Source organism: Tupaia chinensis, unplaced genomic scaffold, assembly GCF_000334495.1.
Source record: "Tupaia chinensis unplaced genomic scaffold, TupChi_1.0 Scaffold000054_1, whole genome shotgun sequence".
NCBI classification, from domain to species: Eukaryota; Metazoa; Chordata; class Mammalia; order Scandentia; family Tupaiidae; genus Tupaia; species Tupaia belangeri.
In genome coordinates, this window is record NW_006159512.1 from 3,735,787 (window position 1) to 3,756,986 (window position 21,200).

Here is a 21,200-nt window from a genome sequence, read left to right on the forward strand (position 1 = left end):
TCAGCAGGATTATTTAGATCATTATTTAGATACAGCAGAGAGAGTCAAAAAATTAAGGATCTATAAAACTGAAATCATCAGTTTAAAAATAACTTGAATTAAGAATTGGCAACTGGCCCAGCCACTGTGGCACAGTTGGTAGTCTACTAGACTGTGAAACTGGAAGCCATGTGCTGACTGTGGTTTGAGTCCCTGGCCTGGTCAGCTTCAAAACATGCCAGATATGTGCGTATATGCTTAGGATCCTGGTTGGCCGGAAGACTGAAGGAAGAAGATTATGGCGTGACCAAGCCCTGTGGAGGATGCTTTTTTTTTCTCCTGTGTGCATGCATACAGCTCTGTCATGACTTAAAAAAAAGAAAGAAGGGACCAGCAGTTAGCGTAATGGCTATGTTGCTGGACTCCCATGTAGTTGACCGCCCCGTGGCTTAGACTCACACCAGAAGCATGTGCACACGTGTGCGCCCAAGATCCCGAGAGGAGAATGGAGGAGAAGGGATTGCAGCGTGACCATGTCTTTCTGGCGAGCACATGTGCCCTGTAGCAAAAACCTCTCCAAAAAAAGAAAAGAAAAGAAAGAAAGAGAATCAGCTACCTTTTTGATTACTTACTACCTTTTTGATCATCTCAAGAAACTGAGGACCATCTCTATGAATTTTAATGTAAGGAAGTAAGCAAAAGTGAGTGTGTCTGCTAGCTTTTAGCATAGCAGTAACTTTGCTTTTGTATTGAACTACTTATAGAGAAATATGCTATAGAGATATACTTTGGAATTATTAGCATGTCATTTTTTATTTTAATTAAGATTCTTGTGTCATTTTAAAAAGAAAGAGGTAAGAGATACTTAATTCTACTGCTAATGTTTACCAGATTATTTTCATAGGAATCATTTTTCAGTAATATATTTTAAAATAAAGTAAAATAAAATAATAATTAAAGGTACCTTTTCCCTCTAAAGTTACATACTTTTTAGTTACATTTAATGCATCAAACATATACTTAGTAATATTAAAATGAATATCTAATGAAAATACCCATGACACATTTTTGGAGTTATTTTGTCTTTTCCAGAATTTCCCAATGAGGAAAGTGCCCTGTAAGAAAGATGCTGCATCTGGTTCATTCTTTGCCCGAGACAATACTGCAAATTTCCTTCACTGGTGTAGGCACATTGGGGTTGATGAAACTTACCTCTTTGAATCCGAAGGTTTAGGTAAGTATTGTCATTGTTGTTTTCAATGTCTGTTAGGATATTTTTGTATCTCTCCCATCTAATTTTTCTTTCCAAAGGAGGACTCTCAAATGCCACCTCTCATTTTTCTAGAAAAATTTACTCTCTAAGCATACGTAAGACAATTGGAGAGTTGAATACTAAATCAACTATAACTATTAAGTTATAGTTAAATGAAAAACTTAATTGAGTTATATTAAGCACTGTTCATGTATGAACTCATTTAACTCAAAATGCTCTAAAAATAGTTTACTTCCTGGCTCAATTTTGGTGGCACAGTCAGTAGTGTACAGAAATGTGGTGCTGGAAGCCACATGGTGAGCCATGGGTTTGGATCCCCAGTCAACCTGATAACATGCCAGATGCACACACATCCAAGATCTTGATGAGCTGGGAAGGCTGTGGGAAGAGGATTGTGACATACAAGGTGCCGTTAAGGGTGCCTCTCTCTCTCTTTCATGATTGCACATGTGTTCACTAATGAACAGAATAAATAAAATTTAAAAAGTGTATTTTGCTTCCTAAATAAGATGGCTACACGGAAGTTCTAGACTAATGCTCTATGAATTAACTCTTTCATAAAGAATTATTCTACCAAGTCTAAATTACTATTGTTAGTAATTTCTCTTTAACCAGAAAATTACAGAAATAACAGAAGGCCAAATGATGTGTGCTCGTAGTGTTTAGATTTACCTTGTAAACAACAGCTGCCAACTTGATTAGCTAAGTGGATCAATGTCTTTGACAGTTCACTTAAAAAAGGCATGCTCTGCTAAAGAATTATTGACATATTTTCTCATTTCCTTTAAGTCAACAGAAGCATCTGTACAGTGATAGCGTATAGTAGCTATTTGACTAAATTTTAGATTATAAATATATTTTTAAAAGCTTTTATAAATGTGTATCCTTATTTGTGTGTAAACATATCTCAGTACTGATCACTGTGGACAATGGAGTTGATTTAGTGACACCTCCATCTTTTAGAGATCTAAGGGAAGAGAAACTGCTATGAATTCTCTACAGTTTACTGTTTCTGACAGGCTAGGAGATTATTGTACATTTCTCATTCTCAGTAGAAGGCATCTTCTGACTGAACTTAGTCTGAGTAGAACTAAATAAAGGACTGTCAATACCAGTAATTCATTTCTAGTCATTGCACTGATGGGCTAATGTTCTTACTCTCCAAAGGTCTCAGAGATGAGCCTCTTAACTTTTTCCCTTTTGCTATGAACTCAAAGCAATTTTAAAACACAACTATACAATTTGACGCTATTTGTAAGTATTTGGAGAAATAGGCTTAATAAAAAATTTAGGAAAAATCCTTTTCTTGGTTTGAATTTTAAATTCAAATATAACCTTTTTTATTCCTTTGAAAGAGCATATCTTGTCATTTGGGAATATCATAGATGCTACTCATGAATCAAAGAACAACTGCCATTTCTATTGGAGGAGTCAGCATATGTGTAATTCATCACACGTTGTGCATTATTAGGTTAGGATTAGCAGGTTTCCCAGAGTTGTAACTCCAAAGACCAGAATAGAAGGTAGGTAGATAGTCCACAAGTATGTATCAAAGCATTTGGCATGAGTTCTGTGATAAGGGCTCCCCCCCACCTCCAGCAGGTCTCTATTCACTTTTATATTTTTGTTCTTTTAAAATGGTTTTTATTTTTAAAAAGTACGTAGAACATTTACCATATTAACTTTTTTTTTGAGAGAGAGATTTTTTTGCTATAGGGCATGCACGCTCACTGGAGAGACAGACAGAAAACAAGAAATTCCCCCTCGTCCTGAGAGGGGAGGATAGCCACACCAGACAGAGTCCCTTCTCCTCCATTCTCCTCTTGGGATCTTGGGAATGCATGTACATGTGTCTGGCATGAGCTTTATGTCACCAGTTCTGGGACTCGAACCATGGTCAACCACATGGGAGTCCAGCAACATAACCATTACACCATCTGCTGGTTCCTCATCTTAACCATTTTTAAGTGTAGCAGGCTCCTTTATGTGTTGGAGAGGTAATTCTTTTTTTTTTTTTTTGGAGAGGTTTTTGCTATAGGGTGTGTATGCTCACCAGAAAGACAGAGAGACAGCAAGAAATCACCTCCCCGAGGGGGGATGGCCACGCCACACTCGCTTCTCCTCCATTGCCCTCTCGGGATCTTGGGCACACACGCACATGTGCCTGGCGTGAGTTTAAGCCACTGGATCTGAGACTCAAACCGTGGTCGACTGCATGGGAATCCAGCTACATAGCCATGCTAACTGCTGGTCGTCCCGGAGAGGTAATTCTTTTCAGTCAGGGTTTGCTATGTCATGTCCCTCTTGCTTCAGTCTCGGTAGTAGCTGGGCTACAGGACCAGCTTTTAGGATGGGCCAGGAATTGAACCTGGGCCTTCCACACAGTCTTACTCTGCTAAGCCGCATTGTCCAGTGTGTGCCACCATGGCTAGGTCTAGATTCTGATTTTTAAATAGCATTTTTTAAAATTGAGATATGCTTCACATAACATAAAATTTATAACTTTAAAATGTACATAATGGTTTTTAGTGTAATTACTATGTTATACAATCATCATCACTATTTAGTTCCAGAACATTTCAATCATCCCCACTAAAAATCCCCCATACCTGTTTGACTTAGTACGAATTATTTTCTTTTTCCATGCCATTGACAAACACTAATATACTTCCTATCTATGGATTTTTCCCGTTCTCGACATTTCCTATAACTAGAATACTATGTAGCTTTATGTGTCTTCTGACTTCTTTCACTTTGCATAATGATTTATTCATGTAATATATTCATTCCTTTTTATGACTGAATAATATTCTATTGTATCAATGTACTACATTTGTCATACATTCTTCAGCTAGTGGACATTTTGATTATTTTAAGGTTTTGGCTATTATGAACAATGCTGCCATGAGCATTTATGTACAAGTGTTTGAGTGAACATATGTTTTTAATTCTCTCAGGGATATACCTAGGAGTGAAATTGCTGGGTCATATGGTAATTTTATGTTTGTTTGTTTGTTTGTTTGAGGAGTCACCAAACTGATCTCCCTGTGGCTGTACCCTTTTATATTTTTACCAGCAATGCACAAAGGTTTTAATTTGCCCACATCCTTATCAAACTAAAGTTTTAAATTTTGTGAAGTTTATCTGTTTGGTTTGTTTCCTTGTGCTTTTGATGTCATATCTAAGAAATTATTTCCTAATTTAGATCATCCAAAGTCTTACCTATGTTTTTCTAAGAGTTTTATAGTTTTAGCTCTTACATTTAAGTTGGTTTTTTTTTTTTTTTTTTGGAGAGATTTTCACTGTAGGGCGCATGCGCTCGCCAGACAGACAGAGAGAGACATAGAGACAGAAAGCGAGAAATCACCCCCCAGGGGGGATGGTCACGCCGCAATCCCTTCTCCTCCATTCTCCTCTCGGGATCTTGGGCACACACGCACACGCGCCTGGCGTGAGTTTTAAGCCACCGGGTCCGGGACACGAACCGCGGTCGACTACGTGGGAGTCCAGCGACATAGCCATTACGCTAACTGCTGGTTCCCACATTTAAGTTGTTGATCCATTTTGAATTAATCTTTTTTTGTATGTGGAGTGAAGTAGAGTTCAAAATTCATTCTTTCGTGTCTAGATGTCCAATCATCCCAACAATCATTTATTGAAAAGACTGTTCTGTCTTCATTAAATTTTCTTGGCACCCTTATTGAACATGATTGAACATAGAACAGATGGGTTTATCTCTGGACGAGCAGTTCCATTCCCGTTGGTCAGCTTGTCTATTATTATGTCAATAATACACTGTCTTGATTACTGCAGCTTATTCAGATACTGCTCACTTAATGACGTGCCTGTTTAAACTACTCAGACTTATGACCCAGTTCTCCAGTGCAGGGAATTCTCTTTCCCAGGCTGTGTGATCTTGGAAATCTCCTTTATCAGGCTTTGTCTTGTTCCCATAGTTGGTTCGTATTCACTACATGGAGTATTCGCAGTCTCACAAGACTACGTATTTCATTTATAAATCTGTACTTTATTGTGTACCTACAGTAGTATTCAGAATAAATAAACAATAATTACATCACATTTATATTACTGTGTTGTGGTATGTCTTATCACTTTCTGGTGCTTATCTAAGGTATGCTTTTTCATATGGATAGAATTACGTTATTCTACTGTGTTGTCACATAAGATCTATTGAAAGGTTCATACTCTATGACTCCGTGACACACCACAAGACACCCACTTTTAGGCTTTTCACTTATCGACCTACTTGTAGGAATGGAACTCAGTCTTTAAGTGTGAAGTGCCTGTAGTAAGTTTTGCAATTGGCAAGTGTGAGTTCTTCAACTTTATTCTTCTTTTTCAAGATGAGCTAGTCTGTAACTTTGCAATACCGGATTAATTTCATGATTGGCTTGTCCATTTCTGGAAAAAAAAAGGAGGATACTGGAATTTTGATATAAATTACATTGAATTTATAGGTCGATTTGGGAAATGTTGCCATTTTAACAATTTAATTTATTTATTTCTCCTCCATTCTTTTCTTGGAATTTTGGGCACACACACACACACACACACATATACACACACACATCCAGCATGAATTGTATGCTGCTAGGTCTGGGACTCGAACTACACAGTTGACTACATAGGAATCCAGCAATATAATCATTATACTATCTGCTGGTCTCTGACAACATTATTTTTTAATCCATGCACGTGGGATGACTTTTTATTGATTTATATCCTCTTTTTAATCTCTTTCAACAATATTTTATAGTTTTCAGTGTACAAGTCTCATACTTCTTTGATTAAATTTATCTCTAAGTATTTTTTTCTTTCTGAAGCTATTGTAAGTAGAATAGTTTCCTTAATTTCATTTTATATTGTTAAGTGCTAGCTAGGTAGTTAAGTTTTTATGTATTGATGTTGTATCCTGTATTTTGCTGAACTTGCTTATTAATTGTTTTTTGAAGAGATTTTTGGGGGGACTAACAGCATAATGGTTATGTCACTGGACTGCTGTGTAGTTGACTATAGTTCGAGTCCCAGACTTGGCTTGAACTCATGTCGGGCATGTGTGCATGCGTGCCCAAGATCCTGAGAGAAGAATGGAGAAGAAGGGATTGCGGTGTGGTCATCTTCCCTGGAGGGTGATTGCTCGCTTTCTGTCTCTCTGTCTCTCTCAGTCTTTCTGGCGAATGCACGTGCCCTATAGGAAAAACCTCTCCAAAAAAAAAGAAAAAAAGAGAGAGAGATTTTTTTTGGTATTGGCCATATGCATTCATTCACCAGACAGAGAGATAGAAAATGAGAATTTATCCCCCAGGAGGATGGCCAGTACACAATCCCTTTTCCTCCATTTTCTGCTCGGGATCTTGGACACACATGCTCACTCGCTCAGCATGAGCTTTAAGCCACCAGGTCCGGCACTTGAACTGCAGTCAACTTTGTGGAAGTCCAGGAATGTAACCATCATGCCACCTGCTGGTCCCTTGCTTATTAATTCTAATAGGTTTTGGGAGATTTTGAGTTTTTTGGGGTAGATTTTAAGGATTTTTTTTTTCTTTTTTTGGAGAGGTTTTTGCTATAGGGTGCATGTGCTCGCCAGCCAGACAGAGAGAAAGAGACAGAAAGCAAGAAATCACCCCCCAGGGGGGATGACCACGCCACAATCCCTTCTCTATTCTCCTCTCAGGATCTTGGGCACACACACACGCACCCAGCGTGAGTTTAAGCCTCCGACCGGGTCCTGGATTCGAACCGCAGTCGACTACGTGGGAGTCCAGCAACATAGCCATTACGCTAACTGATGGTCCCAGGATTTTCTATGCATAGGATTGTCATCTGTGAAAAGAGAGAGGTTTCCTTCCAATCTGGGTACCTTTTAATTATTTATTTTTTGCCTAAATGTCATGACCAGAACCTCAGTACAATGCTGCATATAAGTACTAAGAGTAGAGATTCTTATTTTTCCCTGGTCTTGGGAAGACTCAGTCTTTTAAGAATGACATTAGCTGTGGATTTTTCTAAGATGCTTTATATCAGATAAAAAAAATTTTGTTTCTTCTTTTTTAAAGGTATGGTCTCACTATGTGTGTTCCTTCTACCGCAGCTTCCCAGCTGGTACTGCAGTTGTGTGCCATTATGCCTGCCTTTCTTTTAGAAAGGGTCTTGTTATGGCCAGCCTCTAGTTTGCGACCCATCTGCCTCACACCCACCGAGTCACTGGGACAGGTGCTAGCCACCATACCATGCCTTTAGGTTGATAGTCCCAGCAGGTTGGACAGGGAATTGAACTCCAGGACTGCTTCGCGGTCCCAGCTGTTGGATCCCAGCGTCTTAGCAGCGTGTACCAGCACGGTTGGTACAAGGAATACTCCATTTATTCCTAGTTTGACTTTTTTTTGTTTTGGAGAGGTTTTTGCTATAGGCATGTGCCCTCGCCAGAAAGACGAGAGACAGAGAGACAGAAAGTGAGAAATCACCCCCGGGGGGGATGACCATGCTGCAGTCCCTTCTCCTCCATTCTCCTCTCGGAACCTTGGGCACGCATGCACCCGCGCCCGGCATGAGTTTAAGCCACCGGGTCCGGGACTCAAACCACGATCGGCTACATGGGAGTTCAGTGACATAGCTATTACGCTAACTGCTGGTCCTCTAGTTTGACTTTTTATCTTAATCATGAAAGGGTGTTTTTAGTCAAATAATTTTTTTTCTTTCTTTTTGGATAATTGCATTGATTTTATTTTACTAATTGTCTATTACATTGGTTGATTTTCATATATTGGAAATCATTCAACTTTGCATTCCCAGCATAAATCCCACTTGGTCATGGTGTATCTTACGTATGCTGCTGGATTTGGTTTGCTAGTATTCGTTGAAGATTTTTATGTCGATATTCTTAAAGGATATTGATCTTTAGTTTTCTTATAACGTCTTAGTCTGGTTTTGGTTTCAGAATAATGCCGGCATTATAGAATGAGTTAGGAAGTACTTCTTCCTCTTTAAATTTTTAAGAGCTGGAGAAAAATATTAGCACAAAGTCCTGTGCTAAGGACAGTTTAGAGTAAATTGAAGTGATACATCTCTTCTAATAGTACCTTCCGTTGAGGGACCTGAAGCATAAATAATTTAATGCTACGACGCCTTTAGTTTTTAAGACTTCAAATGCTATATAAATAAGGGCCCATGGTAAATTTTCATCCTTTTCTTGTTAGTCACATTTTCAAACAATAATTTATGGAAAATAGTAATAGAGAAAATTAAAATGTCTTTTCTAAATCTCCAAACAAGTAAGCCCACTGTCTTCAGTGTTCTTTTCTTTTACTCTCTTCTACATTAGAAATATTGCCCTGTTTAATTCTGCTCCTTAAAATATGTGGTCTTATTTTCCACAGTTTTGCACAAAGATCCAAGACAGGTATATCTTTGCCTTCTTGAAATTGGTCGAATTGTGTCGAGGTATGTATCACACAATATTTCAGAATTTCAATGTCATAAACATCTCTCTGGCTACTTAGTTGTAGTTTAGAACACTATTTTCTATAAGTAAAAGAAAATAATTCCTAATTTTTTATTTTATCTTTGTTTTTGTTTCTTTATTAACTTTTTGTTTATTAACTCGTGCAGACTATCTGCATGAACATATTTAAATATCTGCTTTCTCGGTATAGCTTACCTTCATTTAGTATTAAACTGAAAGTGCCTACTTACAATTTTTAGGCTAAGAATAGGATAAGAGCATGTAGTCTTAAAGCAGTTGAAGGCTGAACAAGTCTTTTGAATACAGAGAGGATCTGGTAAGAAGGCCTGGTGTCTCCCATACCTACTTCAGTTCCATGTTCACTTCCTGGTTGATTTTACAGTTGCCATTCAGGATCCCAGGTAGAATACTTAGAATATCTAATAACTCAAATGTATGTTATGATGTAAAGATTATAATCTATAATTTTGTCACTCTATAAATATTTAAAAGCATTTATTGATAGTAAAACAATTGATAGAAGATGTCAAATGTATTTTGCTTTAAAAATAAAATATAATTTATCTTGATATGTAGAGAAGTGCTTGGGTCAACCTTGCTTGAATGATCCATATCCCTTGGTTGGTTTTCAGATATGGAGTTGAACCACCAGTATTAGTAAAACTTGAGAAGGAAATTGAGTTAGAAGAGACCTTACTTAATACCTCTGGACCTGAAGATTCCATCAGTATCCCAAAGTCATGCTGTCAACATGAAGAGCTACATGAAGCCGTAAGTAATTGCCCCTTTAAAAATTTTTTTATTATAATACATTGAATAGTTGCATACACTTCTAGTTTGCTACAGGTGATGCCGTGTTGGAAAGAAAGTATTCTTTATTCAGAATATACAGCAGTAATAATCTCCACTCCCTGGTGAGTTTAGAGCTCTCTATTTGGAAGGCGATTTGTCGGTTGCGTGTGATGATGAGGAGATATGTGGTTGAGGAGTGGTGAGGCATACTGGCTGGAACCCATTGGGAAGGGTACTGTAAGTCATGAGTATGCACTGATTTTTTGTTTTAACATGATAGTATAATAATCTGATTTGGAAAGTGTAAGATTATTCTCATGGTCATGTAGGGGTTATATTGGTGTAGTCCAGGCATAAGATGATAAGAGCTTGCACTTGAGCAGCAGCAGTGGTGATAGAACAGAAGGAACAAATGCAAGACATAGTTAGATGTAGGGAGAAAATCTAGGTTGATTTCCAAGATTTCTAAGTAGATGCGATACATGATGTTTGGAGAATATAGGAGGAAGAAAAGTTGTGAGGGAAAATTATTATTTTTTTCTTTTTTTTGAAACATTCTCCCCTGGCCCAATATATGCAGCCTTGTTAAATGGTATAGAAAGTCTTCTTAACTTTGAGTTTGATTTTCTTAACTTTCAAGTAACATTGCATTGAAACTTTAACCAAAATACTTTTACAAGAAATTTTGTTATTTATTTTAATCTTAGGTTAAACATATTGCTGAAGATCCTCCTTGTAGTTGTTCTCATCGATTTTCTATTGAGTACTTATCGGAAGGACGGTACCGACTAGGGGATAAAATTCTCTTTATAAGAGTAAGTCTGTTATCTACATTCTGTTTACACACAGATCTTGTCTTAAGATTTAGATTACTGCTTTACCCACTTCACTAAAAGAAAGTATGGGGATATAATGAATTTAACATGTGGAAATGTTTTTAACAGTTTAGATAACAACTAACTATAGGATAGCTAAGAATATTTATTTATTTATTTATTTATTTATTTATTTGTTTTTTGCTATAACTTTCAAGTAACATTGCATTGAAACTTTAACCAAAATACTTTTACAAGAAATTTTGTTATTTATTTTAATCTTAGGTTAAACATATTGCTGAAGATCCTCCTTGTAGTTGTTCTCATCGATTTTCTATTGAGTACTTATCGGAAGGACGGTACCGACTAGGGGATAAAATTCTCTTTATAAGAGTAAGTCTGTTATCTACATTCTGTTTACACACAGATCTTGTCTTAAGATTTAGATTACTGCTTTACCCACTTCACTAAAAGAAAGTATGGGGATATAATGAATTTAACATGTGGAAATGTTTTTAACAGTTTAGATAACAACTAACTATAGGATAGCTAAGAATATTTATTTATTTATTTATTTATTTATTTGGTTTTTGCTATAGGGCATGTGCGCTCGCCAGAAAGACAGAGACAGACAGAGAGACAGAAAGTGAAAAATCACCCCCCAGGGGAAGATGTCCACACTGCAGTCCCTTTTCCTCCATTCTCTTCTTGGGATCTTGGGCATGCATGAACATGTGCCCAGCATGAGTTTAAGCCACCAGGTTCAGAACTCGAACCATGGTTGACTACATAGGAGTCCAGCGACATTGCCATTACGCCAACTGCTGGTCCCAAGACTATTTAGAGAATGAGCGTAACTGGAAAAAAAATCTTTGTACATCTCAGGTAATTTAATCTATTAAAATTTTTTTCTAAAGAAAAATGTTATTTTGTATTATCATCATCAAAAAAAATCTAATAAGATCAAGTGTTCCTAGTAAGAAAAAGAAAAAAGAAACATTGCAACTTATGACAGTACACTCTTTGGGCCTTAAACATAAAGTATTTCTCAGATTGATACCACATTACTGTGTATACCAGTGCTCATGGCCACATTCATTGCCTTCCTTTGTCTCATTTGCACTTGATTAGTTGTGCCCTTTGCTGATAAAGAGATTGAAGTTTCAGCTGTTCAGCATTCATTCCACTTTTGATATAATACAGGAGATATTTTATTCTCAATTTAGAGACATAGTAGGAACATTTTTAAAAATTGTAATTTCACCCTCCGTATCTTCTTCTATTTCTATAATATCATCACCTCCCACATCCTCCCCTACTCACACAGACACACTCATATTTACTTCCTACCTTTTCATTAGGATTTTTTTGAAAGGTTTTGTGATATGGCGATGGGGCACAGAGCATGGAAGTTGGAGTTAAGGTTTGCAGACAGTCTTGTACAGTCCGGAAGATTTGCCTGTCAGGTGGGCAGGGGCCTGAAATCCAGTTTGGACTGTACTGGCAGAGCCAGGATGTGTTTTATATCTACAAAAGAACCATCTGGGTTATGAGCAGCCCGGTGCATTTGAGGACAGGCCAAGCTGTGTGACTTGGGACAAATTCCCTAATCTTTCAGAATCATTGTTTTCTCATCTGCAAAGAAGTAGTAATAATACATTATATCCAAGTGTTTTAAAAATCAAATGGACATAATGCACATGAAAATAATTTGTTAATTATAAAGCATATGGTTTGGTTGCTTTTATCTTTATCCCATAATTTTATTTTATTTATTATGAGGCATTTTTTTCTTTTTAAAAATTATTATTCAATTTTATTTATTATAATTTTTAAATTTGCTATAGGACACATGCACTACACTCACCAGAGAGAGAGAGAGAGAAAAAAAAAAATGAGAAAGCAAGCTGTGAGGTCCAGGACTTGAACTACACAGTCAGCCATGTGCGAGTCCAGTACCTCAACCACCATACTACCTGCAGGCCCCATTTCTAAATCCTCATTTCTTCTCCCCTTCCTTCCTGCTCATCTCCCCTTCCATCAGTTCCCAACTCTTCAATGAACAATTTTTCTCTTGCAGCTTTGTATATTAATAACTAAAATTTTTAGGATGAAAGTTATATGTAAATCTCTTTTTTATAGTTTGTAAGACTTTGTATTTCTAGTTGCATAATTCAGTGCAAATTACGTTTGTCATATTAATAATGTAAGAAAGAGATTGTCGATTTGTAGTGAAGCTATTGGCAAATGCTCTGAATTTCATGGATCCTGGTGCACGCTATGACCGCTAACGAACTGTAACCGTAAACCTCACAGTTTTAGAGCTTTATTTTTTTACTTTCTTCTGGGGAACAGATGCTTCATGGAAAACATGTCATGGTCCGTGTTGGTGGAGGCTGGGATACTCTTCAAGGATTTTTGCTTAAATATGATCCCTGTCGAATATTACAGTTTGCCACACTGGAACAAAAAATTCTAGCCTTTCAGAAAGGAGTTTCCAATGAGAGCGTGCCCGATTTTCCCAGCAGAACACCTCAGCCTCCCGAAATGAATCCTCTGTCAGCAGTTCACATGTTTCAGAAACAAAATCCCAAACCTGGCACAGCAGCTGATATCTCACGGAGCAAAGGAAAGCAGGTGCGACCACAGGGGGTGCCGCTGCCAGCGTCTTCACTGAATGGGGAGAATCTGGACTCCGTGACGGTCCGCTCTAAATTTCCAAATCCCCCAGCAGCATCCTCTCCTCTCAAGCTCAAGTCTTCAAAAGGCATAACAAAGAAACCACATGCTCCTTCAAAAAATGTATCATCTTCACTTGCTTTAAATCCAGTAGGTAAAAGTACTTCTTCACCAGCTTTATCAAGAACCGCACCTTGTGTATCTGGGTCTTTGAGAAAATGTAATGCTTCTCCCAAAACTCCTAAAGCCAAGGTTCTTCCAGCCCATAATTCAGTAGGTCGGCCCGAGACTACCCTTTTGCCAAAAACGTGCTCTGGAAAAACTGAACCAAAGTATTTGAAACATAATCGTACTTCTCCCAGGGATGATGCAGTGCTTCACTCAGCTGTACATTTAAATTCATCATCAAAGTGTCCAAAGCAACCTAAAACAAATACACGTGTTAGGCCTCAACCTTCGCCTTCTTCCCAGTCCCCTGCAACAGTGACAAAACCCAGTTCCAAAACTGCAGGTCTAAGAATGCAGTCTAAACCATCTGAGAGAGCCCCACAAGCAGTGACAGTCCCAACACAGAAACTTAGATCCCCCTTGAATTTAAATCAGCCCGTTTCTGCACCCTCAGTTTCTCCTCCAAAAGCTACTCCAAAATTGAAAGATAAAACTACGGTTTCATTTGCCAAAAAGCAGCCTCAGAATAAAAGTTCTGCATGCCAGAAGACAGGATCCAGCTCCTCAAAGTCCCCTGGCCGTACCCCACTGTCCATCATGAGTCTTCCTCAGTCTTCCGCCAAAACACAGACTGCTCTGAAGTCAGCACAGATGGCCAGCAAAGGCCAGCATGGTGCTCGAGGGCTGCCAAGGAATGGCAAAGCCCCAGCTGCAACCAGGAAGCCACCCTCGTCTGCTAAGGAAGCAGATAGCGGAGATAAAGCTGCTGCTAAGAAAAAGGAGGATGATGACCATTACTTTGTTATGACTGGAAGTAAGAAACCTAGAAAATAAATACCTGTGCATTATGTTAAGAAGAGAGGAGAAAGGAGCAGAGTGTGTGCATCACCTTCACATCTTTACAGTGTCTCCTGTTGGTGTTTGTCTGAAGACGTGTAGACTGATGTCAACAAGCACAAGACGGGGGTGGAGGTGGGACAGCAGAGGGTACGCCAGAACTCACCTGTCTGAATGTACCAGTGGCTACGCGTCTGAGGCAAACAGTCACCACAGGTGCTTATTAGTAGTAGTCGTGTATGATCTTCAACGTCCAGTTATTTGCTCTTTAAGGGAAGTATCAAAGTCAAATAACACTACTAGATTATATAGTTGCTTTATGTTTGAATATATATTAAATATGAAGGTTATATACTTGCTAATAGAAACTTGCTCTTCAAATTAGTTATTACATTTTAGTAGGAAAGAAATGGTTTGGCACTTAGCCTATAAAAGGCAACTAATTTGATTTCTGGACAAGGATTGCATGATCCAACAACACTAAATACCAAAGGCTGCTGCTGATTAGCTTAGCATTATTCTGGGTTGGGGGAATTCTCTCTCTCTCTCTCTTTTTTTTTTTTTTTGTAGAGAGATTTTTTGCTATAGAGTACATGCACTCACTGAAGAGACAGAGATACAGAGGTGAGAAATTACCTGCTGGGGGGAAGGCTATGCTGTAGTCCCTTGTCCTCCATTTTCCTCTTGGGATTTTGGGCAATTATGCACACACAACTGGCATTAAGTTCTAAGCTACCAGGTCTGGGGCTTGAACCCTGGTTGACCATGTGGGAGTCCATTGCCCCTACCATTGTGCTACCTGCTGGCCCCAGATTAGGTGGAATTCTTACTACTTATTTTTTGTAAAGCTTTTGAAATCAGAAAAAACTGATTTTTTAAAAAACCTGGCTTATATTAACAGGTGATGTTTTGTTACCAGTATTTTGGTTAAAAAAAAACCAAAAAACAAAAACAAAGTAACTTATTAAATCATAAACTGAAATTTGGTAAAAGCAAAACCAGATTCTTTCATATGTTATGTATAACATATTCTTTCATATGTTATGTTGTGTTTTAGATGGATGCTGTGCAATGTGATGGGGAAACAGATTTGTAGCTCTTATATTACAAATACTTTTAATAATGTAATTTCCTATGAGTTCAGACACGAATTTTTTACATTAAAATGTTTTAACATCAGAATTATGTTTTAACAAACTGAAGATGATATTTAAAGACTCTTAGAGCATTGCTATATGAGGTAATAGTTATTTTTTCTTTTGATAGCAAAACAATACTATTTTTTAAAAATAATTGCCAAAGGGTGTATATACTCACCAGAGAGAGAGAGAGAGAGAGAAAGAGAGAGAGAGAAAGAGAAGGAGGGAGGAAGGAAGGGAGGAAGGGTGGGAGGGGAGGAGCAAGCGCCTCCCAGTGGGGCATGGTCACGCCACAATCCCTTCTGTGCCATTTCTCTACGTTGTTGGGATCTAGGGCACGCATGCACATGTGCCTGGTGTGTTTTCAAGCCATCAGGGCCAAGTTTCAAATTGGTTAGCTATGAGAGATCCGGTTCCCTTAATCAGTAGGCTAGCAAGCATTTTAATTAGATTCTTCCAATCATGTTAATTTTTTATAAAGTTATGTGACTTTCAGTTTTCCAGTGGGAAGTGGGCAGCATATATGCAACGGTTTCTGTTCGGAGTCCCTTAAGTAACATATCCAGATTATTTAATGACTGCAGAGTCCATCAATCTAGGATGATACTTGTAGATAACTTATTTTTTAATAGATTGGAATTATTTAAAATTATTAATGTACTCTGAGAAGTTTTAAGGGTGTTTTTCAATAACTTTGCAGTATTATCTGTTATTACAGGTTAGTCTACATTTAGGTTTGTTGTTCTGTTTTAAACTATAATGTGTTTTCTAAAGAAAAAGCAATAGTTTACACACATGTACAATCAGAATAAAAATCTTACATTGGCTATTAATGTTCTATAAAGTATGAAGCAAGAAGCCTTTGTAAAAACCTAAGTGATCTTTTGCCTGAGGAATACAGTTAAAATCCAAGATCTATGCAGGGTAGTTTTTGAGTCTTTGGTGCGTCTCATCTTAAAAGAGATCGTCACCAAATACTTGGCTAGGTTCTACTACTGTTCTTGGCGTTGAGAGAATATTTATGCTTTTGGAAAGCAAAGTCATTGTTTAAGAAGTGCTATAAGCTTTATGTTCTTTAGTGATCAGAAATACTAAATGCATCTTTCAGAGAGGAAAAATTTTACAGTTTCAAGGAGTTTATCCCCTTATAAAACCAAGCAATACTCTGTATCTTAACTTTCAGAACTTAAAAAAAAAAAAATGAAATGGTATTATAGCCAACCTATGAATCTAAGTAGATTTTACAACATGTAAACACTAACTTTTGGGTTGAGAGTAATCAGAAATAAAAGTATCCCACAAGCGTCTGGCAGAAATTTTAGAACTAACCAAATAACTGTTTGAAAAACTGGAAGTTAATTTATAAAGAGCTCTATTCTTCAGCAGTAGGGACTTCCAATTATATGCACATTGAATGAATTTTTATTTATAGATAGCTTATTTTTCCAGGCTAAAGGTGTTGTCTAGATAAACAATGCCTGAGAGATAGTTTCTTTAAATATATTTTGAAATTCTCCTAAAGAGCAAGTGTTTCTGATCACTTTCACAATTTAAGACATCTGTTACATTGTTAAATTTGGAAAAAAAAAGTTTCATTTTGTATTAATAGTGCAAGGGTTTATGTTTTTTTTTCATGTATTTAATATTTAATAAAACATGTATTAAGTTTAAATTACTGAAGTAAGTGGAAGAAAAATAATGTGTGCTTTCCCCCCAAAAAAAATACTGTTTTATTTTCTTTGCTATAATTCATTAATGTAACTAATATATAAGCTTCAGAAGAAAATGAAATGCTGATTATTTTATATTGTTTGGGCTTCAAGTAGGTCTTTACGCTTATATTTTCTAAACGTCTTGATTAATTCATTGACCTCTAACTTTACTCTCCATCTTGAGTTTATATTTCTTAGTAAGGGACTTTTCCTGAGGAAAAATTAGTGTTCTTTCTGCAGTTTTTAAAAAATTTATGTCTGATTTACAATCCATTGCCTTCGATAATAGGTTGTTGTATTATATTCTTACATCCAGTTTCACATACTGATCCCACTTGAATCCACGTTTGTGTATGTTCTTTTCTTATGCCAACAATATTTGTATCAGATTTTAACTTATATTTTCTCAAGTATTAAAATCTAAACATATATACCAAGGACTCCTTTTGCTTGCTTGGCGTATTCTGAGTACATTCTGATCATGTGTGAAAAGTTACATATACTAAGCATTCCTAACTTGAGAATAGTTTTAATTATATTGCTATTTAAAACGCCCTTTCGATACTCGTGGCTTTTATTTCAGCACTCCCTGGAGATGATAAAGCCTTGCTATTAAGCCACAGTGTTCGTCTCCCAAGTTGCTGTATCTACTAGAAGTTTGTTCAGAAAGACCATCATGATTAATAATCTTTAACAGAACACAAATAATTTATTAGTTATTAGAATTTTATAGATAACACAATCATTGTGTTTCTAGAAGTCTAGTCATTATAGGAATTTTCTTTTTTTATTTTTAATTTGCCAGAGGGCCTATGTGCATGCTGGAGAGAGAGACAGAGCAAGTGAGAAAGGGAGAAAACACCCCTTATGGGGCATAGTTACACTGCAGTCCTTTCTTCCTCTTGAGATTTTGGGCACTCATGCACATGCACACACACACACACACACACACACACACACACCTGCCATATTCTTCAAGCCACTGGGTCCGGGACCTGAACTGTGCAGGTAGTCATGAGGGACCCAGCTGCCTTAACCATGAAGACAAGCTATCTCCCTGGCCACAGTGCAGTATAACACCAATTTATTCAGTTGCTCACTTAGCAACCAACTCTTCTGAATGGCTTTTCTGACACTTAGTGTCCACTCAGACACCAAGGTAGGTAGGTGTGAGGGATTCAGCGATGAGATCAATTACTGCCCTAAAGGAAATGACAGTGTTCCCTCAAGTGCTTTTTAAAAAAAGGACAATGTTCTTTTTGACTGTAGCCCACTCAGTTCTTGGTTTGTGATTTATTTTACTCATGGGATAAGATACTTTCATGAGAACAGTTAATGTTTTCTCATATTGCTTCAGATCAGGAACCCATTTAAAAGAAAATGAAAGAAATAAAGAGAAAGAAGAACCTGATATTTGTGTCTGAGCCTCAAGAACAAGAGTCATTTATCACTAAGAATTGCTACACAGAAAATAGGACAGTGAAAATTAAGTGCAAACACTGATTGGAAGCAGAAAGGAATCAGAGCTTTCTCTGGGGAAGCCATTAGTTTAAAAGTCAAGAAACACACATCTGTCATACAGGGATGCTTCTCTAAGTCTATACACTGTTTCCTGTGACACTAGAGACTGAGTCTCCCCATGCCCTCTCCACTAAGCTGTGGTTGGTCTTACCACATGACCTATGATAGTGAAGATGGAGTCCACACAGAAGGCTGGTCAGCCACTTTAGTTACGTCGGAGAAGCCCAGCACTGAGCAGATGCTCCTTGTGATTTGACGTCTCAGTGCCGTATCCTGCTTCCCAGCGGAGAACAGAGGAAACTTTCCTGTGAAATACATGGCTATGAATCACGGAATAGTACTTTCTGGGCCTTTGCGTCTTCCTGGCTAGCTCAGAGGACTTGTAGTCATCCTGGTGAGACCTGTGTGTGAAATGAAAGCCCTCTTGGTTGTAAGAAACAGAGGTTTACTTCAGCTTGCTCCAATATTACATTGTTTTATGGATGCATACAACAGGTATCTTGCAGTAACCCAGAAATTTCTTATACCAGCCTCCACAGGAGTTGGAATTAAAGAATTATTCAGAAGCCTTGGGGGCTGTAGAAACAGGTTCTTATCTCCCCACTGCAACCTGAGTTCCCACCTTTCTCTCTGGGCTCTGCCATGAATATACTATTGCTCGCCTCTAAGATTCTGCTCCTCTGTGTGTGCTTTTCCGCATCTTCTTAAAACAAAACTATATGATACCATTTGTCAGTTTAAGGTCTCAAGAGAAAACCTGGTAGGCTTATAATTATCATTGTTCCTTTTGGAACAGAGCTTTTTGTTCCAGCCCCTGCATAGGTCATCAGTCAACCAATGAACAGGCTGCCCTTAGCTCATAGACCCATCTCCCTTGACCAATCAGTGTGTGAAGAGATAGGTCACATGGTCTTGAGCATGGCTACCTCAGAGCAGGAATAGTTTGGTTTGTCCTGGAAGAAGCTACAGCCCGGCAATTTTCCTTAAATGGCTGGCCATAACTAACACTCTTGAAAAACAAATACAGAATTTGGTTGAATTTGGTCTGAACTCCCTGGGAGTTCTTTTATATCAAGGAGCCATCAATTTCCAGCATTGACCTTTTAGGTCCTTAAAGCCAATATAATGCCAATGTATCCCCAAGACCTTCTCAAATCCAAACCTGCACTTTTGGTGGCTGAAAATGCCCAAATGCATGGATGTCTAAGTAGGTATGGTTGTGTTTTAACTGTGGATCCTGGAGAATCACCAACTCTCCCTGATAGGCCGCCCTGGGACTTCCCAAAGCCCTCCTCTGAGAGAGACAAAAAATGTTCTAGACTCTCACATTCCAGTTTCTGGAGGTGCCACTCCATCCTCTTTGCTGAAGAATCAAAATAAGCCATCCGTTTAGTCAGGTCATTAAAACTATCAAACCAGAGCTCGATCATCTTATAAATAAAGTAGTGGATTGCTTACCTTTTTCTCTTGGTGCGTCTGTATTTTGTAGACACTTCTGAGGTGCCTAAAGTTTATCAGACCTGATTATTCCTCTCCCTGAATTTCTGTCCAAATATGACTTTCAGTGACTCCTTGAAAAGTGTTCAAGGGCTTTTACCTGTCCCAAATCTTTGTTTACTCTTTCTTAGAAATTCCTAAAATGGCACAGCTGAGTTAGATAGATTAAGATCGATCTTTATTTAACAACACTAGCTTTGAAGCGGATAGGAATGTTCGATTGCTTACCATGACTGCCTCCTAGTAAAGCAGAAGGTTGCTGTTCCTTACCATTCTTCCTTGTGTAAATGACATTGAAAGTCTCTAGCAGTTATTACCACCATTGGACATCAGGACTTCGGATTCTTCAGCCTTGAGATTCCAGGACTCACACAAGCCCTTCCTCTCCCTGCTTCTCAGGCCTTCATCCTGGAACTAAGAGTTACATCATTCAGCTCCCCTGTATCTAAGGGTTTCAAACTTGCACTGAGCCACACTACTGGCCTACCAGGGTCTCCAGTTTATACATGGCCCATGGTGGGACTTCTCACATGAGCCAGTTTCCCTACTAAATTCCATCCGCTTTATCTACACATACATGTCCCTTCCCCCCCCCACACACACACCCTATAGGTTGTCTTAGGAGGACTATGACTAATACTTCAGTATTTCCTCTCTTGCTAATTTCTTCCCAATTGTGGTTTGGAGCACCATCTCCATATTAATGATCCAGATCTTTATTTCCCCATTTCCCTCAGAGTCAGTTCCATTGTCAGCAGCCACTAGCCTTCTTCCCTTACTACCTCAAAAGTCTCACTGAGAAAGGAACTTCACATTGCTGACAAATCTGCATGTCCTCCTGACTCTGACTCTCCATTTTCTGTTGACATCCCTTTCTGTTCCCACTTTGAAAGTCTCAATGTTGGGATGCTTCCTCCCCCCCCATTATTGCCAACACTCATGGCCTTCTCACTTCTCTCCTAGAAGATAAGAGCTTCTCAATAGCTCTTCAGTCACACTTTCAACTTCTCCCAGGGATAAAACTCCAGGGAGCACCATTCACAATGTACTTTGGGTGAGTGGCACCCCCTGGGATTGTGTGATGTTGGTTGGTCTCCATCCAACCAACCCTACATACACTTCCTACTGTACTCTGCCTACAGCTCCACCTGAACCCCGGTGCCCCACTGCACAAAATGCTTCCTTTGCTTCTCATTCCAGTCTAAATGAGGAACACATGCCTTGGCCCTATCCCTCCACAGGTCATGATGGAAATCACCCTTTCTCGTCTGAATTTTCACATCTTTCCTGCACTAAAAAGCACTT

General features: G+C 38.2%; 1 protein-coding gene across 1 annotated transcript in view; it reads left to right on the forward strand.

Annotated features, from left to right (window-relative positions):
• The window catches only part of GAS2L3 (growth arrest specific 2 like 3), a 29,140-nt gene extending 14,554 nt beyond the window's left edge, over positions 1 to 14,586 (forward strand). Inside the window, exons 5-9 of the mRNA XM_027775692.1 lie at positions 1,072 to 1,213; positions 8,650 to 8,713; positions 9,368 to 9,506; positions 10,235 to 10,342; positions 12,698 to 14,586. Of these exons, the coding sequence (XP_027631493.1) occupies positions 1,072 to 1,213; positions 8,650 to 8,713; positions 9,368 to 9,506; positions 10,235 to 10,342; positions 12,698 to 14,023 (1,779 nt within the window). The 3' untranslated portion in view covers positions 14,024 to 14,586. The remainder of the gene's footprint in view (positions 1 to 1,071; positions 1,214 to 8,649; positions 8,714 to 9,367; positions 9,507 to 10,234; positions 10,343 to 12,697) is intronic.
• Positions 14,587 to 21,200: the final 6,614 nt, after the last annotated feature.